General features: G+C 34.4%; 2 protein-coding genes across 3 annotated transcripts in view; one reads left to right on the forward strand and one right to left on the reverse strand.

The window, feature by feature from the left end:
* The window catches only part of ZWILCH (zwilch kinetochore protein), a 57,504-nt gene extending 40,661 nt beyond the window's left edge, over positions 1-16,843 (forward strand). Inside the window, exons 11-19 of one of the 2 annotated variants that reach the window (XM_077128284.1) lie at positions 689-794; positions 1,575-1,654; positions 3,265-3,421; positions 4,064-4,092; positions 8,088-8,224; positions 9,306-9,401; positions 11,316-11,428; positions 14,866-14,980; positions 16,079-16,843. In XM_077128284.1, the coding sequence (XP_076984399.1) occupies positions 689-794; positions 1,575-1,654; positions 3,265-3,421; positions 4,064-4,092; positions 8,088-8,224; positions 9,306-9,401; positions 11,316-11,428; positions 14,866-14,954 (807 nt within the window). In that variant the 3' untranslated portion in view covers positions 14,955-14,980; positions 16,079-16,843. The remainder of the gene's footprint in view (positions 1-688; positions 795-1,574; positions 1,655-3,264; positions 3,422-4,063; positions 4,093-8,087; positions 8,225-9,305; positions 9,402-11,315; positions 11,429-14,865; positions 14,981-16,078) is intronic. The other variant, XM_077128283.1, reaches the window with a different exon arrangement.
* Positions 16,108-24,643, reverse strand: part of LCTL (lactase like) — a 38,656-nt gene continuing 30,120 nt past the window's right edge. The window contains exons 11-14 of the mRNA XM_077128285.1: positions 18,390-18,516; positions 18,007-18,206; positions 17,015-17,078; positions 16,108-16,351 (exon numbers count right to left, since the gene is read on the reverse strand). Coding sequence (XP_076984400.1) covers positions 16,236-16,351; positions 17,015-17,078; positions 18,007-18,206; positions 18,390-18,516 — 507 coding nt within the window. The 3' untranslated portion in view covers positions 16,108-16,235. The remainder of the gene's footprint in view (positions 16,352-17,014; positions 17,079-18,006; positions 18,207-18,389; positions 18,517-24,643) is intronic.

Below are 24,643 nucleotides of genomic sequence, written 5' to 3' on the forward strand. Positions count from 1 at the left end.
TTGTACCATTATCCTTCATGTTGTACTATTTCAGATGGATCTAGTACAGCCCACGTAGCTTTGTGGTTAAGAAGGACAGAAAATACAGAGGAAATAATTGGGGAACAACAAGCATGAAATTAAATGGAGCTCTATATTTAAAAAACTATGTAGTTTTTTGTTGGTCTTTAATGTCAGCACTGGTGATTGCTTCTCTTCAGAACTACTAAATATTTTTAAAGAGAACTAACACATTTATATTATAAGTTGCTAGATTGTAGAGAAATAGAAATGAATGTTAATGTACACTAAGATAGTTTTGCTGTGTCCTTACTATAGTACATTAATATGCTATAAGATGGTAGGTTAATATGCCATAAGATGGTGCTATAAAATTAAGTTAGATATGCTCTCATTTGACAGGTAGGAAAATGGAGACAAAGGCAATTTAATCAGTATTTTTGCATGGAAGGAAAGTTGAATGGTTGCTTTTAGGTACCATAATTTTAAAGCAATTTTTTAAAAGTCCAGTTTTTCACTGTATTTCCTCACTAATGAATGAAGTTTTAGAAAACAATTTTGTATACATCTTTCTTTGTGTGTGTTGATGGATCCACATTTTTCAGAGCAACATTTGGAAGTTTACTGATCTTATTTTACTTTTTTTTTTAATAAACTGAGTATTCCTTGAAGTTTACTTCTGTTTCAGACAGTGAAGCATGACACTGCTGCAGTTGATCATTCCATTGAGTGTCTTTTCACAGTACGTGGTGATCTGGATTTTGCTGAGCAGCTGTGGTGCAAAATGTGCAGTAGTAGGTGTCCATTGTGATAATAAAATAAAATTATTCCTATTATTTCTTATTTTTATTTATAAGTCTTTTGGAAATAAGAATATAATGTGTACTATTAGCCTTGTTTGGAAGTCTGGTTCTTATTGTATCATATTTATTTCTCATAATTCATTGGCACATTCTTCTCAAGAACTGTAGTAAGACAAGGCAATTCATACCATCTATTTTTTCTCCTGACTTTTTGAGAATAGACTTAGGCGGTTTTATGTGATATTTATATGAACCAAAACGTGTACATTATTGACATTGTAATTCTTAGATAAAGGAAAAGATGTTCCTTAATATTTTATTAGGTGTGTTTATTTTGTAGTAATCTGAGTTTGATTTCTTGCTTTAAAAATGCATTTAGGGCAGTTGATGGTGGCTCAGTGGCAGAATACTCACCTGCCTTGCTGGAGACCAGGGTTTGATTCCCGGTGCCTGCCCAGGCAAAAAAATAAATAATAATAAAATAAATAAAAATAAATAAGATCTAATGAGACATTGTAGTGGGCCATCAGTAAAAGAAAATGCATTTAATCATTTTTTTACATTCTTTAAATTCTTTCCTCTTCCCTATCTATAAAGTACAGATATTTATCTTCTGTACTTTTATCTTTATGTTTTTTAAATTCTTTTCCCTTTCCCATGTATACAGTACAGATATTTATCTTCTACTTCATTTGTATATCCTTAGGATTAATGACATATTTGTTCTACATAAATCCAGGAAAATAATATTAGACTGACTTGTTTTCCAAGGTGTGATTTCATATCAAGACTTGGTGAAGTGTTTCACACTGGTCATCCAGAGTCTGCAGTGTGGTGATATACAGCCATGGGTAGGTTTAATAGTGTGTGTTAGAGCCTTTATTCCTGCAGCATGGAGTAATGTGGTAGTTAAGGACACAAGATTAAATAATTTAATTCCTATGAAGCACCTTGTGCTTAGCTCATAGTTAAGGGCTTAGGATATGTAAGCAACTACTCTTATTATTGTTACCATTATTATGATTGAAAATTCTCGTATACAGATATATATATTCTGATGAGAATACAAATTGGCACACTTTCTAGAACGCAATTTCAGTAACATGTATTGAGAACCTCAAAATGCCCTTTGAACTCCTAACTCTTGCTAGGATCTACCCTAAGCACATAAACAGAAACAAAATTTTATATACCAGAATATTCATCACTGCATCATTTAGTAACAAAAAATTGTAAATGACCTAAATTCCCACTGTTAATGGAATGGCTATGTAAATAATGCTATATCCACATAGTGACACATGTAATAGTTGTTTAAAAAGATGCTAACTAGTTTTAATGATGTGGCAAAATACTTATAGGGTTTTGTTAAAAAAAAAAAAGGGATATACACAATTCTATAAAAGATGTAAACTTTGGGGAGAAAAGCCTGGGAACAAATATGGTAAAGTATTAATAGCAGTCATCTCTGGTGGTAGGATTATAAATTCTGTTTTCCAACTTCATTATACATTTCTGGACCTGACAGATTTTCCACAATAAATTTATATTTTATAATCAAGGAAAATCTAAGTAAAAAGCTAAACAAAAGATTCTTCATATAATAGGAATTATTTTAAATGATATGGCTACCAATTCATGATTGTAAAACCTAGAAACCTTCATAGGCATGAACAAATGCTCACTGCAGAACTAAGACGTGCCAGCGCTGTCTCTGACCGAGTGCTAGTAATTCTAGGCATTTTAGCCCTGTCCATTGATTTTTTTCTAGAGAATTTGTTGTGTTTGTGAAATGTTTATAAAGAACCTCACCAAGTACAGTATGCAAAAAAAAGGAAAATAGTTTAAAATAATTATATGGTTATGATGAAAATTAAAGTGATAATAGAAAGAGTAAGTGAGAAAATGACAAATATTTTATGTATGTTTAAAATGAATCATTTAATATTTGGAATACATGTTAGATCTATAAGTTTGTGGTTCTTCTTAATTTACAAATTGTCTTGTTGGTATGTTGGGGATATTGTAGCCAAAAAAGAGTTTTATGAGACATGGTTGGACCATTGAAGGAGAGAGAGCTTTCCTGCCTCCGCAGATTTCCAGTATCGATAAAGGTGTTCAATTTTGGGAAAAGATGTCCAGTAGCACTTAAATCAACAGGAAGAAGAAAAGACATTCTAGTTTAAAAGTTTCAAAATCTTACTTCTCTTTGGTGAAATTGTATCTGGGGGTGACAAATTTGAACCCTTTTTAGTTGCTTTGGACTTAAATGATGTTAGGAGTGGCATTTTAGAAACTGACATGTTTGTAACTTGGGGGCTTTTGTTTGGTTTATATTGTCTGGAGACTAAGAATTTAGACTTAAAATTTTTAGCTTGTAGTTAATGCATTTTATTTCTTTTTTGCTTATTGATTTCTGTATGTTTTAATTTACAGTGTTGTAAAATTGTCTTATTTCTAGCTCCATAGTGGGAGTCGCAGTTTACTATGTAAGCTAATTCATCAGTCTTATCATGGACCCATGGACTCAGTTTCTTTAATTGGGACTATTCCAGTTCAGATGCTTTTGGAAATTGGTTTGGACAAAATAAAGAAAGATTATATCAGCTTTTTCATAGGTGAGTCTCTTTCCCACCTCAAAAAATTTTAAAAATACACCAGTTGTCAGCTATGGATACTCTCTTTTATCTTTCTACTTGTTTCTAGTCATTTGTAGTGCTGGTTGCTTGGTTCTCTATGAGTCAAGCATTTTTACTCTCTGGGTTTTAGTTTCTTCTTTATAAAGAGATTGGATTATAGATAACTACAATGTTTTCTTTCTTTCTTTTTTTTTTAGTTCAAACATTTCGAGTTTCTGAGGTGAATGCAGTAAATAAAAACCCTTTTATGGGCTGCCCTTTTTTTAAGCCCAAACTCATTCATGAGATGTCATCTTGCTAACCACCACCAGTACGGGTGAGGCCATCTCTTCCCAGTGGCAAAATGACCATTACTTCCACACTGTTCTGTTGTCTGGACTTCATGAGCTGCTTTTTTTGATGCCCCACACTTGGTTTTTATTAGGGGCAAGCTGTGATCATTTTCAGAATAAATACTCATATATATTTATGTTGTGCTCTACCAGAAAATTTGGTTGTTTTCAAAGAGTATTTAGCTTGATTATCTCTTTCATGTATGAACTATGAAAAATTTTACTTAAATTCCTTAACATGTTGTAGACAGTGCCTAAACTGATTTGCGTGTGTGTTTTTTCTTAATAGGTCAGGAACTTGCATCTTTGAATCATTTGGTGAGTTTATTTTTTCTTATTCTAAAGTTGATACTTCTTTAATTCAAACATTCTGCATATAATTATTAAGCGCATTGTATGACAGCCTCTTTCCTAGTTTCTAGGAAGCATAAATAAGACAGTCTGTGCCCTTAACTATAGTGTAGAAGACAGTAAAAAAATGCAGATCATTCAATATCAGTTCTCATTCTTTATTAATTTGTGATACTGACATACAGTTGTATCCTGCTCAAGCCAATGTACTAACACAAATCTCATTTATCTAGAATGTTTAGGGAATCAAAATATTGGTATTGAGGTATCTTTCTTAGATAGGCCCTAAAAGGGCCTACATTTACACTTGAATGTAATGTGTAAATGTACATTTACATTTTACATTTTTGGAAAGTAATTTCCAAAAGAATGCTTAGATACTTTTCAAAGAATTTAAGCATGTTTTAAATATATTTATTCAAAAGATAGTTCTGAGACCCAGAGTCAATATTATGAGCTTTCTTATAACATTGTCCTGTTACTTCAGAAGTTTAAGAGATCAGTTTCTGAACGGACCCTTGACATTCATCGGAAGGTCCTTTTGAAAATGAATCTGTGTTACTATACTAGTTTATTAAGCTGCCAGAATGTAATATACCCAAAATGGAAGGCTTTTATAAAGGGAATTTAATAGTTAAAAGTTTACAGTTCTAAGGCCAAGAAAATGTCCAAATTAAGGCACCAACAAAAAGTTACCTTCACTCAGGAAAGGCTTATGCCGTCTGAAATCCCTCTGTCAGCTAGGAAGGCACGTGGCTGGTCCCTTGCCCCTGGGCTCTTTTGCTTTCAGCCTCTATTTCTGTGGGGGTTCCTCACTTTGCTTTTTAGGGGTTGGCTTTCATCTCTTGGCTTCCCTTGGCTCAGCTCATGGGAAGGCACATGGCAATGTCTGCTGGGCTCTCTGCCCGTGTCTAGGCATCTGCTCTCTCTGTCAGCACTCCTGGTATCCCCAAACATCCCTGTTTCTGTTAGCTCTGAAGCAGCTGTTCTCCAAGCATCTGCATTTGCTCTGAGCTTTCTCCAGAATGTTTCCTCTTTTAAAGGACTCTAGTAAACTAATCAAGACCCACCTTGAATGAGCAGCCATATCTCCATCTAATCCATTAGTAGGGCACGCCATGCCTTCACAGAGATAATCCAATCTGAAGTTTCTGCCCTACGGTTTTTTTTTTTGCATGGGCAGGCACCGGGAATCGAACCCAGGTTTCCGGCGTGGCAGGCGAGAATTCTGCCACTGAGCCACTGTTGCACCACCCTGCTCTACAGTTTTGAATCAGAATTAAAAGAAATAGTTGCTACCACAAGATTGGATCAGGATTAAAGCATGGCTTTTTGGGGGTACATAATAGTGTCAAACTGCCACAATTATCAACTTGTTTGTCATGTATCTCATATAATAAAGAGAAAATCTCTAGCTATGTCTATTGTGTAAAGTTAGATAAAACTGGATTCTTTGGAGGTTTAACTTTTGCTATTCAAATTTTAAATATTTCATTAAGGGTATGTATTTTTAATGAAAGCATGCTCTTGCTAGGAGAAAAAAAGTAGTATTAGATGGCCCAGATGGGGGTGCTCTGGTGTTTTTTTATGTTTTTAAAACTTAGAAATGTAATAACATTTTTGCAAGTTAGAATACAGGACAAATACACCCATAACCTCATCACCCAAATATGAATCCTTTTATTTTTGTGAATTTCCCTCAAGTCATTTCATGGTTTTTAATTTTGTTTGTTTGTTTGTTTGTTTTTGCATGGGCAGGCATTGGAAATTGAACCTGGGTCTCTGGCATGGCAGGCGAGAACTCTGCCTGTTGAGCCACCATGGCCCGCCCCCCACATGTTTTTTATAGGCTGCCCAAAGAATAGTCCTTCTTAGACTTTGAGAATCACCTTGAAGACTTGTTTAAATGCTAATTCCTGGGATATCAATAGGTCTAGGGCTCAAGAATATGTATTTTTTAACAAACTGGCTCTTCCACAGATGATTCTGGTGCAGGTGATTTTAGTTTAATTTTCTGTTGCTTCCATTACAAATTGCCTAACATTTACTGGCTCAATGCAAAACAAATTTATTATTTTACAGTTCTGTAAGTCAAAAGGCCAGTACAGGTCTCATTAGACTAAAATCAAGATGTCAACAGGCTGCTTTCTTGTCTGGAGGCTATTGGGAGAAATAATTTCCTGCTCATTTTATTGTTGGCAGAATTCAGTTCCTTGAGATTGTAGAACTAAAGTCTCCATTTTCTTACTGGCTCTCTACTGAGGGTCATTCTCAATTTTCTAAAGACCATGCCATTCATTGACTTATGGCCTCATTCCTCCATGTTCAGTGCCAGCAGTGACTGGTTAGGACCTTCTGATGTTGCATCTTTCTGACTCTTCTGCCTTCCTTTTCTGATTTTAAGAGGTCATGTGATTAGATTGGGTCCATCTGCATAATCCAGGAAAATCCCTATTTTAAAGTCAACTGATTTACAACCTTAATTCCTTTTCCTATAAATGTAACATATTCACAGGCCAATGGTGAGTGGGCCTGTGTCAAGATATTCTCTTCCTGGGAGTATGCCTATTTTTCTTCTTGTATTATTTTCAGTTTGGAATAAGCTTTGTAAACAATAAACATGTCCATATATTTTGGATTTAATTATAAATGAGTTTACATTAAATTAGTTTTATCACATTTTACCTAGCTTCCTTTAAACTATGATTTACGATAATCCATGAATCTCCCTGCCTTTGCTCTTAGTTGGGTTGACCATGGCTTTTCCCTTACCTGTATGCATTAGTTTTCTTTTGTTACATAGCAAATGATTACTAATTTAGCTTTAAAGAACACTATAATCTCACAGTGTTCAGGGATCAGGAGTTCACATTTTAGCTAAGTTCTCTGTTCAGAGTCTCACAAGGCTGAAATCAAGGTGTCAGCTGGCTGCAACCTTATTTGGAGGCTTGGCAAGGGAGAGATCTGCTTCAGCTCTCCCTTATTTGTTGGTGGTAAAATTCATTTCCTTGTGGCTCTATGACTAAGGTCTCTGTTTTCTTGCTAGTTGGAGACAAGGGACCACTCTCATCTCTTGAAAGTCACTCCTTAGGTCCTTGCCATGTGGCCCTCTCCATAATATGACAATTTGTTTCTTCAGAGGCAGCAGCAGGAGAACAGCTCTAATGTTTCATCTTCTTTCAAAAGGTTTGCCTGATTAGGTCAGGCTGCTCAAGATGATCTCCCTTTTGGCCAACTGAAAAAAAAATTCATTGATTATCATGGCATATCATGGGAGTAATTTCCCATTGTATTCACAGGTGCTGACATCAGTCAAGAGGAAAGGATTATACGAAGTTTATATCCTAAGGGGTGGGAGTCTTGGGGGCCATCTTAGAATTTTGTCTACCACATTTACCATGGATTATTTCCACAGGATGGGTTCTAAGAAATAGGGTTAGAAGGCCTGAGCATTTTTATGATTTTTGACATATACTGCCAAGTTACCTTTCCAAAGGGCTGTATCAGTTTACTAGTAATATATATGAGTGGAAGCTTCTCAGTACACTCAATTAATTTCTTGGTATTTCAGATTTGCTTTGTTTTTAGAGGTGGATATTTCCATCAACCCGGAAAGGGTAAAGAATTGTCTTGTGGATTTGCTATTCATTCCATCTGGAGAACTTGGTGGGTGTGGGGGTGGGGAAGTACTGTTAGTTAACCACTTGGGCCTTCTTGGTGAAACTTCTGTGATTTGCCTTTACGAGGAAAAACATTTAATGGTTTGCTTAAAATATTCTCGGTGACGTCTTCTTTTAATTGAATTGAAGAATAGTATTGAAAAGTGGTAAATTTTATTTAGCTCCCTTCTGGTTTTTTTTTTCCCCTCTGTTATCAAGCATCTATCTGACTTAGGTTTAGCAGGCCCAGCTTTATTCTTCCTCCTTTAACTCCTTGTTTTGCTTATTCCTTTTATATTCCAGGAATACTTCATTTCTCCATCAGTAGATATACAAGAACAGGTTAATCGTGTTCAAAAACTCCACCATATTTTAGAAATATTAGTCAGTTGTATGCTTTTCATTCAACTTCAACATGAACTCCTCTTTTCTTTAACACAGTAAGTATTTCCCTGTTGTTTACTTATATGAAAGTGTATTCAGTTCTGAAATAGTTGCATCCAAAGTATGTATAGCTTATATTACATGTCAGGATAGAGCCTGTATGCCTGTCTTCATAGTAGCAGAATGGTTCTAAGTCAATGTCATGGGAAGGAAAGACATTCAGTAGGAGTCAGGTCTGACACCTGGCTGTACACTTTCTAGCTGCCTTAACAAGGTACCTTTCACTGACTCCTCAATCATGTTTCTTCATATATAAAATGAATTTAATAACCTCATGAGTTTGTTGTGAGATTAAATGATGCAATGTGTATAAAGTACCTGGCACTTAATGGGTACATAATAAATCTTAGTTTCCTTCTCCTTTCATTATACAAGTTTGGGGCAAACTAATCATTGCCAGCCAGCCATCTGTATGGTAATTTAATGGGATCAAATATTATTACCAATCTGGAATAGCATTGTTTAAATCTGGGTATTCTACTCATCAATCTGCCTAGAAGTTTGGAATAATCTTCATACGTGAACTTCTGGTGTCTTATGTGTATTCACCTGGCCTCAAACTGGGAATAAGTGAACTACCAAGTGGAAGGACTGGACTTTTTTTCCCCCTGTAGAATAAAATGTACCATTGCCTTTACCCCCAAATCAGAATTTACCTTAATTGTAAAGGGAAAATTTTTAAATTGTTGTTGTTTCCAGAATCTATTCCCTAGACTCTGAAAACCATGGAAGCTATGACTTTCTCTTTCTTTTGCCTTCCTGTTTTTCTTTTTCTAATACCTCTTTTCTCCCTACTTAAGCCTTTATTTGGGCTTAACTTAAATTTTAACATATTTATGAGAAATTCTTTTATTTTTAACTTTTGAAAAGTGAGTGGGATTTCCTTTCCAAGAAAAAAAACATAACCTAAGTTTTAGGAAGGAAGTTGATTTTTGTTTTAACGTTTGTGGTCCTTAAGTGATTCTTTTACTGTTATTGTTGTTAGTGGTACTCAAGTTGTTTTCCTTGTGAGCATTGCACTACTTTATCTCCACATGGCTCTTTTTTTCCAAAAGAGATTCCTTTTTTTTTTTTTAGATCCTGCATTAAATATTATAAACAAAATCCTCTTAATGAGCAACATATTTTTCAGCTGCCAATCAGGCCAACTGCTATAAAAAACTTGTATCAAAGGTAAGCAATTTAATAATTAAAGTATACCTTAAGTCCATCCATGATTCAGAGCAATTTTGGTATCTGTATTCCATGGGGAGTGTACGACCCAGAACTGCATCACCTCTGAAGTCCTAATCGTCTATATTCCTCTCTCTGACTGCAGTTTCATATAGTTCTCCTTCTTTTCACAGACTTTCTGCCTACTCTCTTTTAGACCATTGGGCCTCTAGTCTTTCATTTTTCTCTCAATTTGTAATTCCTTCTAGTTGATTAGGGAAAAAAGTTTAGCCAGAAGGAAAATGGTAGATTGGGAGAAAAATGATCAGTATAATGACAGCAAGGTCAAGAGTATGCTGTCAGAGTGAGTGAAGGAATAGGGGTTGGGGGAGGTATCGAACCATGAGGCTAAGGTGATGCATCAGCCATCCACATGGACACTGAGGTTTTCTCTGGCAGTGGTCTCCCCTGGCATTTCCATAAGCATGTAAACAAACTTGAAATTCTCTCATACTAAAGCCACTCTTATTTATACCCTCCCCCTATTTAGTTCCTTCTAAGCCAAACCCTATCACTCCCCTGAAACTGCTCAGGCAGAAGTTCCCAACAGTCTTCTGATTGCCAAATCATTTTCAGTCTTCTCTTGCTTAACTTCTGTTTGGCTTTTAACACTGTTGCCTTGAACCTATTTCTTTCCTTAGTTTCTATGACATAACATTCTATATTAATTTTAATTCTGCCTCTCTAGCCAGCCTTGAACATTGAGAATAATTCTCCTTTCAAATTCTTCCTCTCCCTACCCTTTTATGTGAGTTTTCAGCAGGATTCTACCCTCTGCCCTCTTTCCTTCTCACTTTCTATCTTCCATGGGTAATTACATTCATACTCTGGGCTTTCGTTCCTTGAAGCTAATAATGATTTAATACCCATATGTTCTACTTCTGTCTTCTGAGCTTCAGACCCATGTTACCAAATGCCTATTAAATGTGACTCCCCAATGTCTAACCCTCATTCCCTTCCAAACACTTTTTCCTCCTCTGTATTCTCTTTTTCAAGCAACAATCGATAGTCTGGAGAAATAGTCTAATGGAAAAATCTAGGTCTTAGCCTCCACTTATTATTGCCCCTTACTCCTTTAAACAATTACCAAGTCTTGACCTTCTTGCTAGCTCTGAATCCATCCCCTTCTCTGTATTTCCACATCGTCATTGTTTTACATCTGCATCATTTCTAACCTGGACTATGGTAAAATCCTTTTCCCAAACTCCTGTACTTACTCCCGTATCTTCTCTGTTACCCCCAAAATGATTTTCCTAAAATTCAGGTCCCGCCATGACATCAGTCTGTTTAAAATTCTCCAGTGGCTGCTGTTACCTTTAAGACAGCGTCCAATGCCTTAGCATGGTCTGGGAGGCCTCTGCCTGAGCAGTGGTGCCTTTCTTACCTCATGTGCCCCCCTGGATTCACACTCTCCTTTAGAGACATAGCCACTGCCTTGTTGCATTTATTCAGACACTCTGTACTTTCTTACCCTTGGTCCTTATGTGCATGCTGTCCCTTCATCCTTGACCATGTTTCTCTACCTTTTCTGCTTAGTTAGCTCTGCTGGTCATTTCCTACTTAACACCAGTGCCAAAATCTGAGCCTTTATTCCCTAACTTTACAACCTTCAGTCTGAGTTAGGAATTCCCCTTCTATTTGTCCCCTAACACATTCTGTATTTCTTTGTTATAGCATTTTTTTCATTGAATTATTATTTATATCCTTCTTTTATACTTGTCTCTGATTTTGGCTGTGCTTCTTGCAGGTGAATATTACGACCTATTATCTCTCTTCCCTCAGTGCTTATCACATAAGGACTTCACTAAAGGCTAAAGAAGAATGGAAATAACTTTATCCTTTCCTTTGATTTTTTTTTTTTTTAAATATCCTTAGTGAGAAACCACAGAAATGGAGAGTGGAAATAAATAGTGGTCAAAAGAAGGTTAAAACAGTTTGGCAACTGAGTGACAGCCCACCTGTAGACCATGTGAATTTTCACAAATATGGTAATTATAGTTTACAATCTGTTCAGATAAATAAATTATTCCAATAGGAAATATACTGTATCTGAATGAAAGAAGTCATTATTCTAGCTCTTGTGCCCAGTTTTAAACTAGGTTTTCTGTACTCTAGATGCTGTACTTATATATTCTTTAAAAAAAATAACTATCATTTTTGTGTAAGTATAATGTCCAGAAAAATTCAAAGTATAATGATCATGAAAGAATCCTTTTTCTCATTGTCCTGGAAAGAGGAACTTCTATTAAAAGAGATCAAATGATAGGGACCAGGAGTAAGTTAGGTTTTGGGATATGAATGCCAGCTCATATTTTATTCTTTTGTGAACTGTTTAAAACAGTGATAATGTTTCTGCCCTGGTGTCATCTCTGTGGCTAAATTAAGGGTTGAGATTTCTAGTATTCTATCATAGATCATCTTTTTTTGGCTAAATATTGCATTAATTAGCTGGCTTCCAATTATTCCTTCTCCAGCAAAGCATATATAAAACTATTGTCTTCATGCATATGAATTGTACGATACTGTCATCTCTTAATCATATAGGTATTAAATAGCTACATTCAAATATTGCAAAGATATCAAAAAACAATCTTGGTGGTTTTCAGACAACAACCCAGGAAGATTTCATGGCATATAATCAACCATTATGGAAATAAAAATTATTATATTTTACTGTCTAAAACCTTGCAAAATTATTTCCAGAAATGTTTATTCTTTCCCCCAAATATCTTTTGGGCGTAATGGAAACGTCTCTCAAGTAAAGGTTTTATTATTCATAAGGCTGAACTACAAAAATCCTAAAGAAACTGAAAAAATTTGTCTGAGAGATATCAGTTAAAATTGTGCTGTGTCTTTTCTAATTGTGACATAAACCCTAGAAGATATAAAAGATTGAAAATTGACTATATAAAAGTAGAAAAATGTCTTTGGCAAAACAAAAACAATAATCAAATGGTAAACTAGGAAAAGAAATTTGTAGCTTATGTTCAAAAAAGCAGCTACACTGCTTAATATATTAAGAAATTCCAATTCAGTAACAAAAATATTAGTAACTCAATTTAAAGATGGGCAAATAATATGAACAGTTACCAGTATATTCACGTATCATCTTAAAAAGAAAAGTTGCAGTATCCATAAAGTGTGGGAGAAAGATCAAAGGTGATAATGGAGTTATAAAGAGAAGATAGGGTTTAACAAATGAGTATGATTGCTGAATCATTATATTGATATTTCTTTTAGTCTCTAGTATCTTAGAGCAGCTAGAAGTAAAAACCTAAAATTGTGGAATTCTAACCCATACCAAACTGAAATCTTACACAACCAACTGTTGCAATGTGCTTTGAAATTTAATGCTTTTATATATATATATGTTATTTTTCACAAAAAATTTTTAAAAAGTCAATTGTGATAATGAATGCGCAGTTATATTATGATATTGCGAACCATTGATTATATACTTTGGATGATGACATGGTATACGAATATATAGTATATATCAATAAAAAGTAAATAAATAAAAAATGAAAGGAAAAGTTGCAAAAAGCAAATAAAATATAATATCTAGTAATATATAATGTAAATATATTACTAAATAAAATATAAATTTAATAAGAATTGCAGATTTATATTACATAGATACTATGTTTCGCCTATCAGATTAGCAAAGATCAAAATGTACATAGTTGTAGTGCTGGCAAGGATATGGGAAGCAGGCAATCTGATATATTGTCCATTGGAGTGTAAGTGGTACTGCCTCTGGAAAGGACAACAGCCACTGAATTTTAAAAAGAACACATTCTTTAGCTTACAGTTCTAGTAATAAGAATTTATTCTACACAAATAACCAGATATGCAAAAAAAAAAAAAAAAAACACTACGAACAAGTCTGTTAATTGTAGTATTGTTTACAGTAGGAAAAGACTAGAAAAACACAGAGACTGGTTTATAGTAGCAAAAGACTAGAAAAACAGACTGGGGTACAGAGAAAGCTCTAGGATGGGGTGATTCTTTGCCTTACATCAGATTCATCAGAAAAGCTTTTAAAAGTCCTACTGCACAAAGTATATAAAAAATCTCTGGAGGTAAAACCTGGACATCAATAATTTTTAAGTTCCCCACATGATTCCATTGTGTAATTAAAATTGAGAACCACCAGCATTAAACGTCTTATCTACAGCTTTTGTTTCGGTTTTTTTTAAAAGCATGTATTACTCTTAATAAAAGAGTGTTTTAAAGACACAAGTATGCATGATATATTTTTGAAAAATGATAATTTTTAAAGTTTCAAAATTTATTACATAATGAAACACCTTTTTTCAAGGACACTGACTAAGCAAACCTGTCATTTGCTTTGAAGCAGGCTGCTTCAAAAAAGCGAAAGTTATTTTGGATGTTAAAGTTAAAATGACTTGTTATACATTGGTCCAATGACTTTTATGAAAGTAAGGAATTTTAATAAAATTTTGAATACGTTTGTGCTTGGAAACACACTCAAGCTCCATTTTGGCTTAAACTTTATAGTCTCTTCTACCTATCATATATTCTTGATGTTTTTGTCCAGAAATTATTTAATGGCTTTTGATCAAACCTATATCCCCTTGAGGGAGGACTTCATCTGCGGGACTGTTCAGACAGGGCCCCAGTGGTACATATCTGAAGCCCAATAATGATTTATTTTGCCAAAGATCATACGCCTTTTCACTGGACTAAGTAATTAGGCCAAATGCTAGCTTTCAAGATATCTTATGGGATAATAAATACTCAAGTAAAATGGTTAACATCAAAAGCAGGCCAACTTAAAAGAGAAAAGTGCATTTTGAGCTGCCATGGAAAGAGAGAATAATGATTTGAAGTTAATGGGGGAGAAAAACTGTGTCCAGTAGAGTGCTGCACACCCAGTGGGTGCTCAGAAAATGATTGCTGGTAATGGGGAAAATATGGAAACCAAAATGTTGACCTACAAGGAAGTGGACATAATCCCATCTAAATGTTAATTGGACCATTTAGTTTTGAAATGCAGTAGTCAATCTTCAGGAGAAGAAATGGACATGTGTCTAGTCCCCAAACAACAAATTCAAAGTAGAAATTCTTTTCTGAAATATGTTAGTGTATGGATTATTATATTATTTAACTCTGTTGATGTGGCACAAAAAATAAAGCAATAGGTTCTCAAATTAAAAATATTTACTTCTTTAAAAATGTGCTTTATATTTTAGTTTGCTTGATGTTTTAAATATACCGAGAGGGTTTAGTGTTTAGAATTGTCCTTCCTGATTTTTTTGTCTAAAGTATTATCTTAAAGTAAAAGACACCTGTCATTCATACCACCTCTTGATTATTGTAGCTGTTTATAAAATTCAGCATTCTAGATGCTAGAAGAGGCAGCAGGGCATTAAGCAGTTCTGATCTATCTTTCTTGTTACAGATTTTTCTGAATTAACACTAAACGGTAGCTTGGAAGAAAGGATATCCTTTACTAATATGGTTACCTGCAGCCAGGTGCTTTTCAAGTAAAGTGTGCTTATCAAGTCCTCTAGAAGGTATTTTTATTCATTTTTGTTCTCTGCAAATATTGTGTAATAAGTATCTAATATTTTAGTTCTTTCTAAAACATAAATGCTGGCTAGTACCTAATGTTTTAGTTCTTTCTAAAACATAAGTGCTGACTTAAAATGTTAGGAAGATGGATTATTTATCAGTACTCACATAAAAAACTTACCAGATGTTATTGAGCATTGAGAATCTTTAATTTTCTTTGTCCCTTTTGCAGGCAACTAAATAGGTCAGTTTAATCCCAACCAAGAAAATTAAAAAAAAATTTTTTTTTGAATAGGGTAATGTCTTTGCACTTTAAATCTGTATGTCTAGTAGAAAGATAATTTGATTTTAAAAACGTTGATGGAAGAGAAAAACCCCAAGCAGGTATATCAATTTGGCATTGAAAAAAAAGAGCTTTGTTAAAAACTTTTACTCTAGCCAGTTGTAGGACCAAGCCCCTTTTAAAATGCTTTGGTTTGAGATAATATTAACCAAAAGAACTAATGTAATAACATTTTCTATTATCTTCCTATGTTGTGTTTCAGTAATAGCATTACATAGAAACAGATAATGAGTAAAATGCCTGAAATTATCATTCTTTCTTAAGCTGTATTTTGTCCAAAAATAAATGGGAACTAGTTTTAGTCTTTTAGCACAGTTAAAAAAAAAATGGACATTTTTTTTTTAACAAATCTAGTCAAAAAGAAGATATATAAACTAAATATATACTCTTATATAGTCATAAAACATTTCTTGGATGTGTTTCATTGGGTGAAGTAACTTGAATTCAGCACAAAAAAGGTTTGCTACTCACCTAATGCAGTAATAGGTTGGGCAATAAGATTTACAACCTGGAAGAATTGTTATCTACAGATGAGTGACTCTGTCATGTGCAGGACATTGCTGAGTTGGCAGTAATATTTCTGCACAGATGTTAAAAATGAAAAATGTCAAGTCATAAAACAGCTTGTACTCTGATACCATTTTAGAAGATAAAAGTAAAGTGCATAATATACAGCAATAATATTAACTAATTTTGGGAGGCTGAGATTACAGGTGATTTTTATTTTATTAATACTTATTTTTATTTTCTAATTAAGTCCCAGCACAAGCCAAAAAAAAAAAAGAAAGAAAGAAAAAGGAATGGTATTTATCATGGAACCTGAAAACAGGAACATTTAAACCTTAGAACAGAAAAAGAGGAAGATCCTGCAGAGTCTCTCTGTAAAATGTAGCTACAAACTTGGTGATGCCGTCTCAGCTGTCCCTCTGAAGGAGGAGCATGAGTAGAACTGCAGCGATTAGAATGCAGACCGTGCAGACTGTAGGTACCACAATCTCTGTAACCATTTGCATATGGCTTAATAAAGGCTCTGAAATGGTAAAGAGAACGAACAACCACCACAAATGAGAATGTGCTCATTGTAAGGAATATGGCTTCATCCTGAGAGCTGTAATTGTATTGAAAAAAAAGGTTGGAAAATTGCATTATCAAATTTTCTAATTTTTATTTGCTATAAAAGAGAACCTGATGAATTAAAGGTTATAAAAAAACAGGGCTTTGTAAAGTACTTCAGGAAATACGAGATGAAGAATGCCTGAATTTGTTTTTTCCCCAGAAACTAATAAAGTTTAAATGTATCTCAATACTTAGATTGTCATTCCTGTGCTCTCCATGAATTAATATTAGAATATTCCGAGTCATATTCCATTGTTTCTGTAATTTTCATTTGTGGGAATTGTGAAAGAAAAATCCTTGGGAAACATTTTCAGCTTTTCAGATAAATTATTGTGAAAGAATCGCACTAGAGTGGTTAAAGTAATTCTTTCATGGTAGATTTTTAAATACTATTAAGATGCTTATAAAATAGAAATTTTATATTGCTTCAAAGAAAAAAATACAGTTTTAGTTCAAAGGTTTTTGAAGATTTGACTTCAGGTATATTCATATTTTGAGATTTTGGTAATGTCATTTTATATATATATATATATTTATGTAGCTTAATTATCAAAGGAAAAAATTAAAGTACACTCACCTGCAGCAAGCATCTGATTGTTGAGAGCACAGGTTTCCAAGGCTTTGAGGTGCCAATTTTCCACCTAATAAAATCCCACTAGGTAAGTATTGTTGTCTTAGACTAATTTTTTGCTATTCAAAATCATTTTGGGATAAAAATACACATAAAAATTGGCCTGTAGTTTAAATTAGTTAATATTCATCTAACTCCTCTATGTGTGGCATTGTGAGGAAATCTAAGAGCAGTCTTTGTTATTGATGATCTAACCCTCTAGAGCTTTTCCAGTAATGAAAACTAGTGAATGCCTAATAGCTGTCAGTCACTGCTTCCTTTTCTAGTCCCACTGGGTTCAACCTAGCAGAATTTTGATAAACATGTAAGATTTTTTAAACATTATTTTTAATAAGACACTTTAATCTAAATTACAGTTTGTATTTCCCTGCCAATAGGTATAGCAACATAGATAGAGAATAGACAGAAAATTGATGGAAAAATTTGTAGATTATTGAAAATGTATGGTGGGTTTTAAAGGACTGTTAAATTTCATTATTTTAATCTCATAGAGCCAGTGAGTGCATTTTGTCTGGCTCTGCATTTGATTTGAAAAGAAATGAAAACTGTAAGGTCATTATACACTTGATTTACTTATATATGTTGAAGAGTAGGTAGTATTTGTCTGTTTGGATTGACACAACATTTAGAATAATGTTGAAAATTCTCTGTTGACTTTGCCTTCTCATAACCTAAAGCAGACAGGATTCCTGTACAACCCCTAATTGTGCACTTAATGCTCTGTGTGTTAGCAATTGAATTTTAAGTCATGTTTGCTCCATTCCAATCAAATTAGCAAAGAGGTGGCAAGAGTTGGGGGAAGAGAAAAAGGGCCATGCTTCCCCATCCCTCTATCTTCCTCCATGGAGGAAAGAGAAGTATTTGCCAAACACTTTGTGTATCCTAGCTGTGTAGCTTTTCTAAAATCCAGAATGAGTAACGTCAATAATTAGCCATACCTCTTTTGGATTGGGAAAGCCATTGGCAGAGATGATCTTCTTGTAATATTGAACTGAAGCCTTTGCATAGCGAGGTTTATTTCTGTTGTTAAATTCAACATAGTAGAATCCGTATCTATCCGAGTATCCTTTTTCCCATTCATACTTATCCAGTAAAGACCAGGAAGTATACGCTTTTATACTAGTACCATCTTTTATAGCTACAAAGACATTTCATTCCATTTTTAGTATATTTTCTTTACTTAGAAAAATTATGAGGATGTGTATTAAAATATTTTCATTTGTGGAATTTAGGAACAAGTTGTAATTGGTCATGTGTGCTTTCAGATTTTGCCCAAGTTACATAGAAAGATATATGAAGACAGTCTTAGTTTGTATCTCACCTTTTAGCATTTCATTTAGGTATCCTTTAAGGTATTGTATTCTCCATTCATCGCATAATTGAGTACCATATAATTTTTGAGACGCCCCATTTTCTGTCACATATATGGGAGGATTGCCATATTGAGTCTGAAAAATAGTAATGAAAATCTTTTTTTTAATGAATTATTTGTTTTTAGTTGTGGTAAAATATACATAATATAAAGATCATTTTTACCATTTTAAATGGACAATTATTTGACAACAAGTACATTGACAATACTGTGTAACTTTCACCATTATTTCCAGACTATTTTCATCATCCCAAACCAAAACTCATACTTATTTAGCAGTAACTCCCCATTCCGCCCCATCCCTACTCCTACCCCTACTAATTACTATTCTGCTTTCTGTCTATGAATTTGCTTATTCCAAGTATTTCATATAAGAGAAATCATACAATATTTTTCCTTTTGTGTTTCATGTGTTTCACTCAACGTGATGTCTTCAAGGTTCATCCATGTTGTAGCATTTTCCAGCCCTTTACTTCTTTTTGCAACCAAATAATATTGTACTATGTGGATATACCACAGTTTGTTTAGCCATTCATCTCTTTTCTTTTTTCTTTTTTCATTTTTTGAACAGTTTTATTCACACATCATACAAGCCAGACTAAGTGTATAGACATGCCTTTGCCACCATACTCTATCTGAAGACATTTTCTGTGCATCTCTTGATGGACACTTTCATTGCTTCCATCTTTTGACTATTGTAAATAATGCTGTGATAAACATTGGTGTACAAATATGTGTCCAAGTCCCTCATTTCTTTGGGGTATAAACCTAGGAGTGGAATTGCCAGGTCATATGGTAATTCTGTGTTTAACTTTTTGAGGGACCACCAAACTGTTTCCACAATGGCTGCACCATTTTACATTCCTACCAACAATATACGAGGGGTCCTATTTCTCTGCATTCTTAATACTTGTTATTTTCAGTTTTCTTCATAAGTCATTCTATTGAGTGTAAAGTAATATCTCACTGTTGTTTTAATTTACATTTCTCTAATGGATAATGACGTTGAGCAGCTTTACATATATTTACTGGATATTTGAATATCTTTGGAGAAATGTTTACTCAAATTCTTGGGCCATTTTTTAATTGGGTTGTTTGTCTTTTTGCTGTTGAGTTGTAGGAGTTATTCATATATTCTGGATATTAAATCTTTATCAGATAGATGGTTCCAAATATTTTCTGTAGGTTGTCTTTTCACTTTCTTGATAAAATCCATTGATATACAGAAGTTTTAATTTTGATGAAGTCTATTTTATCTGCTTTTTCTTTCGTTGTAAAGTCTAAAAATCTGTGGCCTAAAACAGGTCCTGAAGATATTTCCCTATGCTTTCTTGTAAGAGTTTTATAGTATTATGTCTAATATTTAGGTCATTGATCCATTTTCAATTAATTTTTGTATATGGTGATAAGTTAGGGTTCACAATTATCCTTTGGCATGTGAATTTCCTGTCGTTCCAGTACCTACAATTTGAAGAGATTATTTTTCCCCATTGAATGGTCTTGGCAAACTTGTAAAAACTCAACTGGCCATAGTGCCTGGATTATTCTCACTCCAGTTCCACTGGTCTTTGTGTCTGTCCTTATGCAAGTGCCACACTGTTTTAATTACTGTAGTTTTGTAATAAGTTTTAAAATTAGAAAGTGTTCCAACTTTGTTCTTCTTTTTCAAAGTTATTTGACTATTCAGGGCATTTGCAATTCCATATGAATTTGAAAATCACCTTTTCCATTTCTGCTGGTGGAATTTTGATGGGGATTGCATTGAATTTAGATCACTTCAAGCAGTATTGCCATCTTAGCAATATAAAGACTTCCAGTCCATGAACATAGGATGTCTTTCCATTTAATCTATTGTGGTATATTTCCTTGGTTCATTTTCTTATGTTGACTCACCCTTGCCCTCCTGGAATATATCTCACTTGGTGATAGTGTATAATCTTTTGACTATATTGTTGAATCTGGTTTGCTAGTATTTTGTTTGTTGAGAGATATTGGTCCGTAATTTTCTTTTCTTGTGCTATCTTTATCTGGCTTTAGTATCAGGGTATTGCTGATTAGTTAGAAAGTAATCCTTTTCTGTTGGAGTGGGGCTTGAGAAGGATTGGTGCTAACTCTTTAAATGTTTGCTTAAATTTAGCAATGAAACCATCTAGCCCTGGACTGTCCTTGGTGGGAGGTTTTAATAATTTATTTAACCTCTTATTATTGGGCTGTTGAAATTTTCTGTTTCTTATGCAGATTAGATACTTGTATGTTTCAAGGAATTTGTCCATTTCATCCAGGTTTTCTAATATGTTGGCATATAAATTGTTTGTAGTGCCCTCTTATGATCCTTTTTATTTCTATAGGTTCGGTAGTAATGTCCCCACTTTCATTCCTAATTTTAATTGTGTCCTTTTTCTCATTTTCTTTGTCAATCTGACTAAAGATTTCTTGATTTTATCTATCTTTTTTAAAACCAACTTGTGGATTAGCTGATTATCTCTATTGTTTTTCTGTTCTCTGTTTCATTTTTCTCTGTTCTATTTGTTACCATTTCCTTCCTTCTAGTAACTTTTTTTATTAATTAAAAAAATTAACAACAAACAAACAAAGCAATAAGATATCATTCCATTCTACATATATAATAAGTAATTCTTAATATCATCATAGTTGCATATTCATCATTTCTTAGAACATTTGCATCAATTTAGAAAAAGAAATAAAAAGACAGCAGAAGAAGAAATAAAACTATAATAGAGAAAAAAAAGTTATACATACCATACCCCTTACCCCTCGCTTTCATTTACCACTAGCATTTCAAACTAAATTTGTTTTAACGTTTATTCCCCCTATTATTTATTTTTATTCCATATGTTCTACTCTTTTGTTGATATGGTAGATAAAAGGAGCATCAGACACAAGGTTTTCACATTCACAGAGTCACATTGTGAAAGCTATATCATTGTTCTATCATCATCAAGAAACATGGCTCCTGGAACACAGCTCTACATTTTCAGGCAGTTCCCTCCAGCCTCTCCGCTACATCTTGAGCAAGAAGGTGATATCTACTTAATGCATAAGAATAACCTCCAGGATAACCTCTGGACTCTGTTTGGAATCTCTCAGCCATTGACACTTAGTCTCATTTCACTCTTCCCCCTTTTGGTCGAGAAGGTTCTCTCAATCCCTGGCTGTTAATTCTCAGCTCATTCTAGGGATTTTCTCAGTCCCTTGATGCTGAGTTTCAGCTCATTCCAGGATCTCAGTCCCATGTTGCCAGGAAGGTCCACACCCCTGGGAGTCATATCCCACGCAGAGAGGGGGAGGGTGGTGAGACTGCTCGTCATGTTGGCTGGAGAGAGAGGCCACATCTGAGCAACAAAAGAGGCTCTCTTGGGGGTGACTCTTAGGCCTAAATTTTAAGTAGACTTGACCTATCCTTTCTGGGGTTAAGTTTCATATGAACAAATCCCAAGACTGGGGGCTCAGCCTGTAGCTTTGGTTGTCCACACTGCTTGTGAGAATATCAAGAATTCGACTTGGGGAAGTTGAATATCTCCCCACTCTCACCATTCCCCGAAGGGGGCTTTCAAATTCTTTTCCACTCACTGATCAAATCACTCTGGGATTCATCGGGGCATCACTCTGGACAAACCAACAAAATCTCATGTCCTACCTGAGATTCGAACTACGTTCAATCAAACTATATAAGTTATATTAGGAAATGCTCTAGTCAAAATATAAATTTTGTAACAAATAAGCATTTTTTGCTTTAGTCTCACACATAAGGTGACATTTTAAAATATTAATTACCGTCTATTTTCAGCACCCTGCAATAATGACATTCCATTATTCTTCCTCATGCAAAAATATTTTTAAAATTGTGTACATTGTACATTTCATTATTGTATATACACTCTAGGCATTCCTAGGTTATACCATCTCAGTCTTTAACATCTATCTTTCTTTCTGATTTCATTTATGTCCCCAGCCCTCCTCCCTCTGTCATTCTCACGTGCAGCTTCATTCAGTGTTTTAACATAATTATATTACAGTTAGGTAGTATTGTTCTGTCCATTTCTGAGTTTTTGTATCCAGTCCTGTTGCACAGTCTGTATCCCTTCAGCTCCAGTTACCCAATATCTTACCCTATTTCTATCTCCTCATGATCTCTGTTACCAAGGAAATATTCCAAGTTTATTCACTAATGTCAGTTCATATCAGTGAGACCATACAGTATTTGTCCTTTAGTTTTTGGCTAGTCTCACTCAGCATAATGTTCTCTAGGTCCATCCATGTTGTTACATACTTCATAAGTTTATTCTGTCTTAAACCTGCATAATATTCCATCATTTGTATATACCACAGTTTGTTTAGCCATTCGTCTGTTGATGGACATTTTGGCTGTTTCCATCTCTTTGCAATTGTAAATAATGCTGCTATAAACATTGGTGTGTAAGTGTCCATTTGTGTCTTTGCCCTTAAGTCCTCTGAGTAGATACCTAGCATTGGTATTGCTGGGTCATATGGCAATTCTCTATTCAGCTTTTTAAGGAACTGCCAAACTGCCTTCCACAGTGGTTGCACCATTTGACATTCCCACCAACAGTGAATAAGTGTGCCTCTTTCTCCATATCCTCTCCAGCACTTGTCATTTTCTGTTTTGTTGATAATGGCCATTCTGGTGGGTGTAAGATCATATCTCATTGTGGTTTTGATTTGCATTTCTCTAATGGCCAGGGAAGTTGAGCATCTCTTCATGTGCCTTTTGGCCATTTGTATTTCCTCTTCTGAGAAGTGTCTGTTCAAGTCTTTTTCCCATTTTGTAATTGGATTGGCTGTCTTTTTGTTGTTGAGTTGAACAATCTCTTTATAAATTCTGGATACTAGACCTTTATCTGATATGTTGTGTCCAAATATTGTCTCAGATTGTGTAGGCTGTCTTTTTACTTTCTTGATGAAGTTCTTTGATGCACAAAAGTGTTTCATTTTGAGGAGCTCCCATTTATTTCTTTCTTTCTTCAGTGCTCTTGCTTTAGATGTAAGGTCTATAAAACTGCCTCCAATTATAAGATTTATAAGATATCTCCCTACATTTTCCTCTAACTGTTTTATGGTCTTAGACCTAATGTTTAGATCTTTGATCCATTTTGAGTTAACTTTTGTATAGGGTGTGAGATATGGGTCCTCTTTCATTCTTTTGCATATGGATATCCAGTTCTCTAGGCACCATTTATTGAAGAGCCTGTTCTGTCCCAGGTGAATTGGCTTGACTGCCTTATCAAAGATCAAATGTCCATAGATGAGAGGGTCTATATCTAAGCACTCTATTCGATTCCATTGGTCAATATTTCTATCTTTATGCCAGTACCATGCTGTTTTGAGCACTGTGGCTTCATAATATGCCTTAAAGTCAGGCAGTGTGAGACCTCCAGCTTCGTTTTTTTTCCCTCAAGATACTTTTAGCAATTTGGGGCACCCTGCCCTTCCAGATAAATTTGCTTATTGGTTTTTCTATTTCTGAAAAGTAAGTTGTTGGGATTTTGATTGGTATTGTGTTGAATCTGTAAATCAATTTAGGTAGATTGACATCTTAACTATATTTAGCCTTCCAATCCATGAACACGGTATGCCCTTCCATCTATTTAGGTCTTCTGTGATTTCTTTTAACAGTTTCTTGTTGTTTTCTTTGTATAGGTCTTTTGTCTCTTTAGTTAAATTTATTCCTAAGTATTTTATTCTTTTAGTTGCAGTTGTAAATGGAATTCGTTTCTTGATTTCCCCCTCAGCTTGTTCATTACTAGTGTATAGAAATAGTACAGATTTTTGAATGTTGATCTTGTAACCTGCCACTTTGCCGTATTCGTTTATTAGCTCTAGTAGTTTTGCTGTGGATTTTTCAGGGTTTTCAACATACAGTATCATATCATCTGCAAACAGTGATAGTTTTACTTCTTCCTTTCCAATTTTGATGCCTTGTATTTCTTTTTCTTGTCTAATTGCTCTGGCTAGAACTTTCAACACAATGTTGAATAACAGTTTTGATAGTGGACATCCTTGTCTTGTTCCTGATCTTAGGGGGAAAATTTTCAGATTTTCCCCATTGAGGATGATATTAGCTGTGGGTTTTTCATATATTCCCTTTATCATTTTAAGGAAGTTCCCTTGTATTCCTATCCTTTGAAGTGTTTTCAACAGGAGAGGATGTTGAATCTTGTCAA

Source organism: Tamandua tetradactyla, chromosome 14 (assembly GCF_023851605.1).
Source record: "Tamandua tetradactyla isolate mTamTet1 chromosome 14, mTamTet1.pri, whole genome shotgun sequence".
In the NCBI taxonomy this organism is placed as follows: domain Eukaryota; kingdom Metazoa; phylum Chordata; class Mammalia; order Pilosa; family Myrmecophagidae; genus Tamandua; species Tamandua tetradactyla.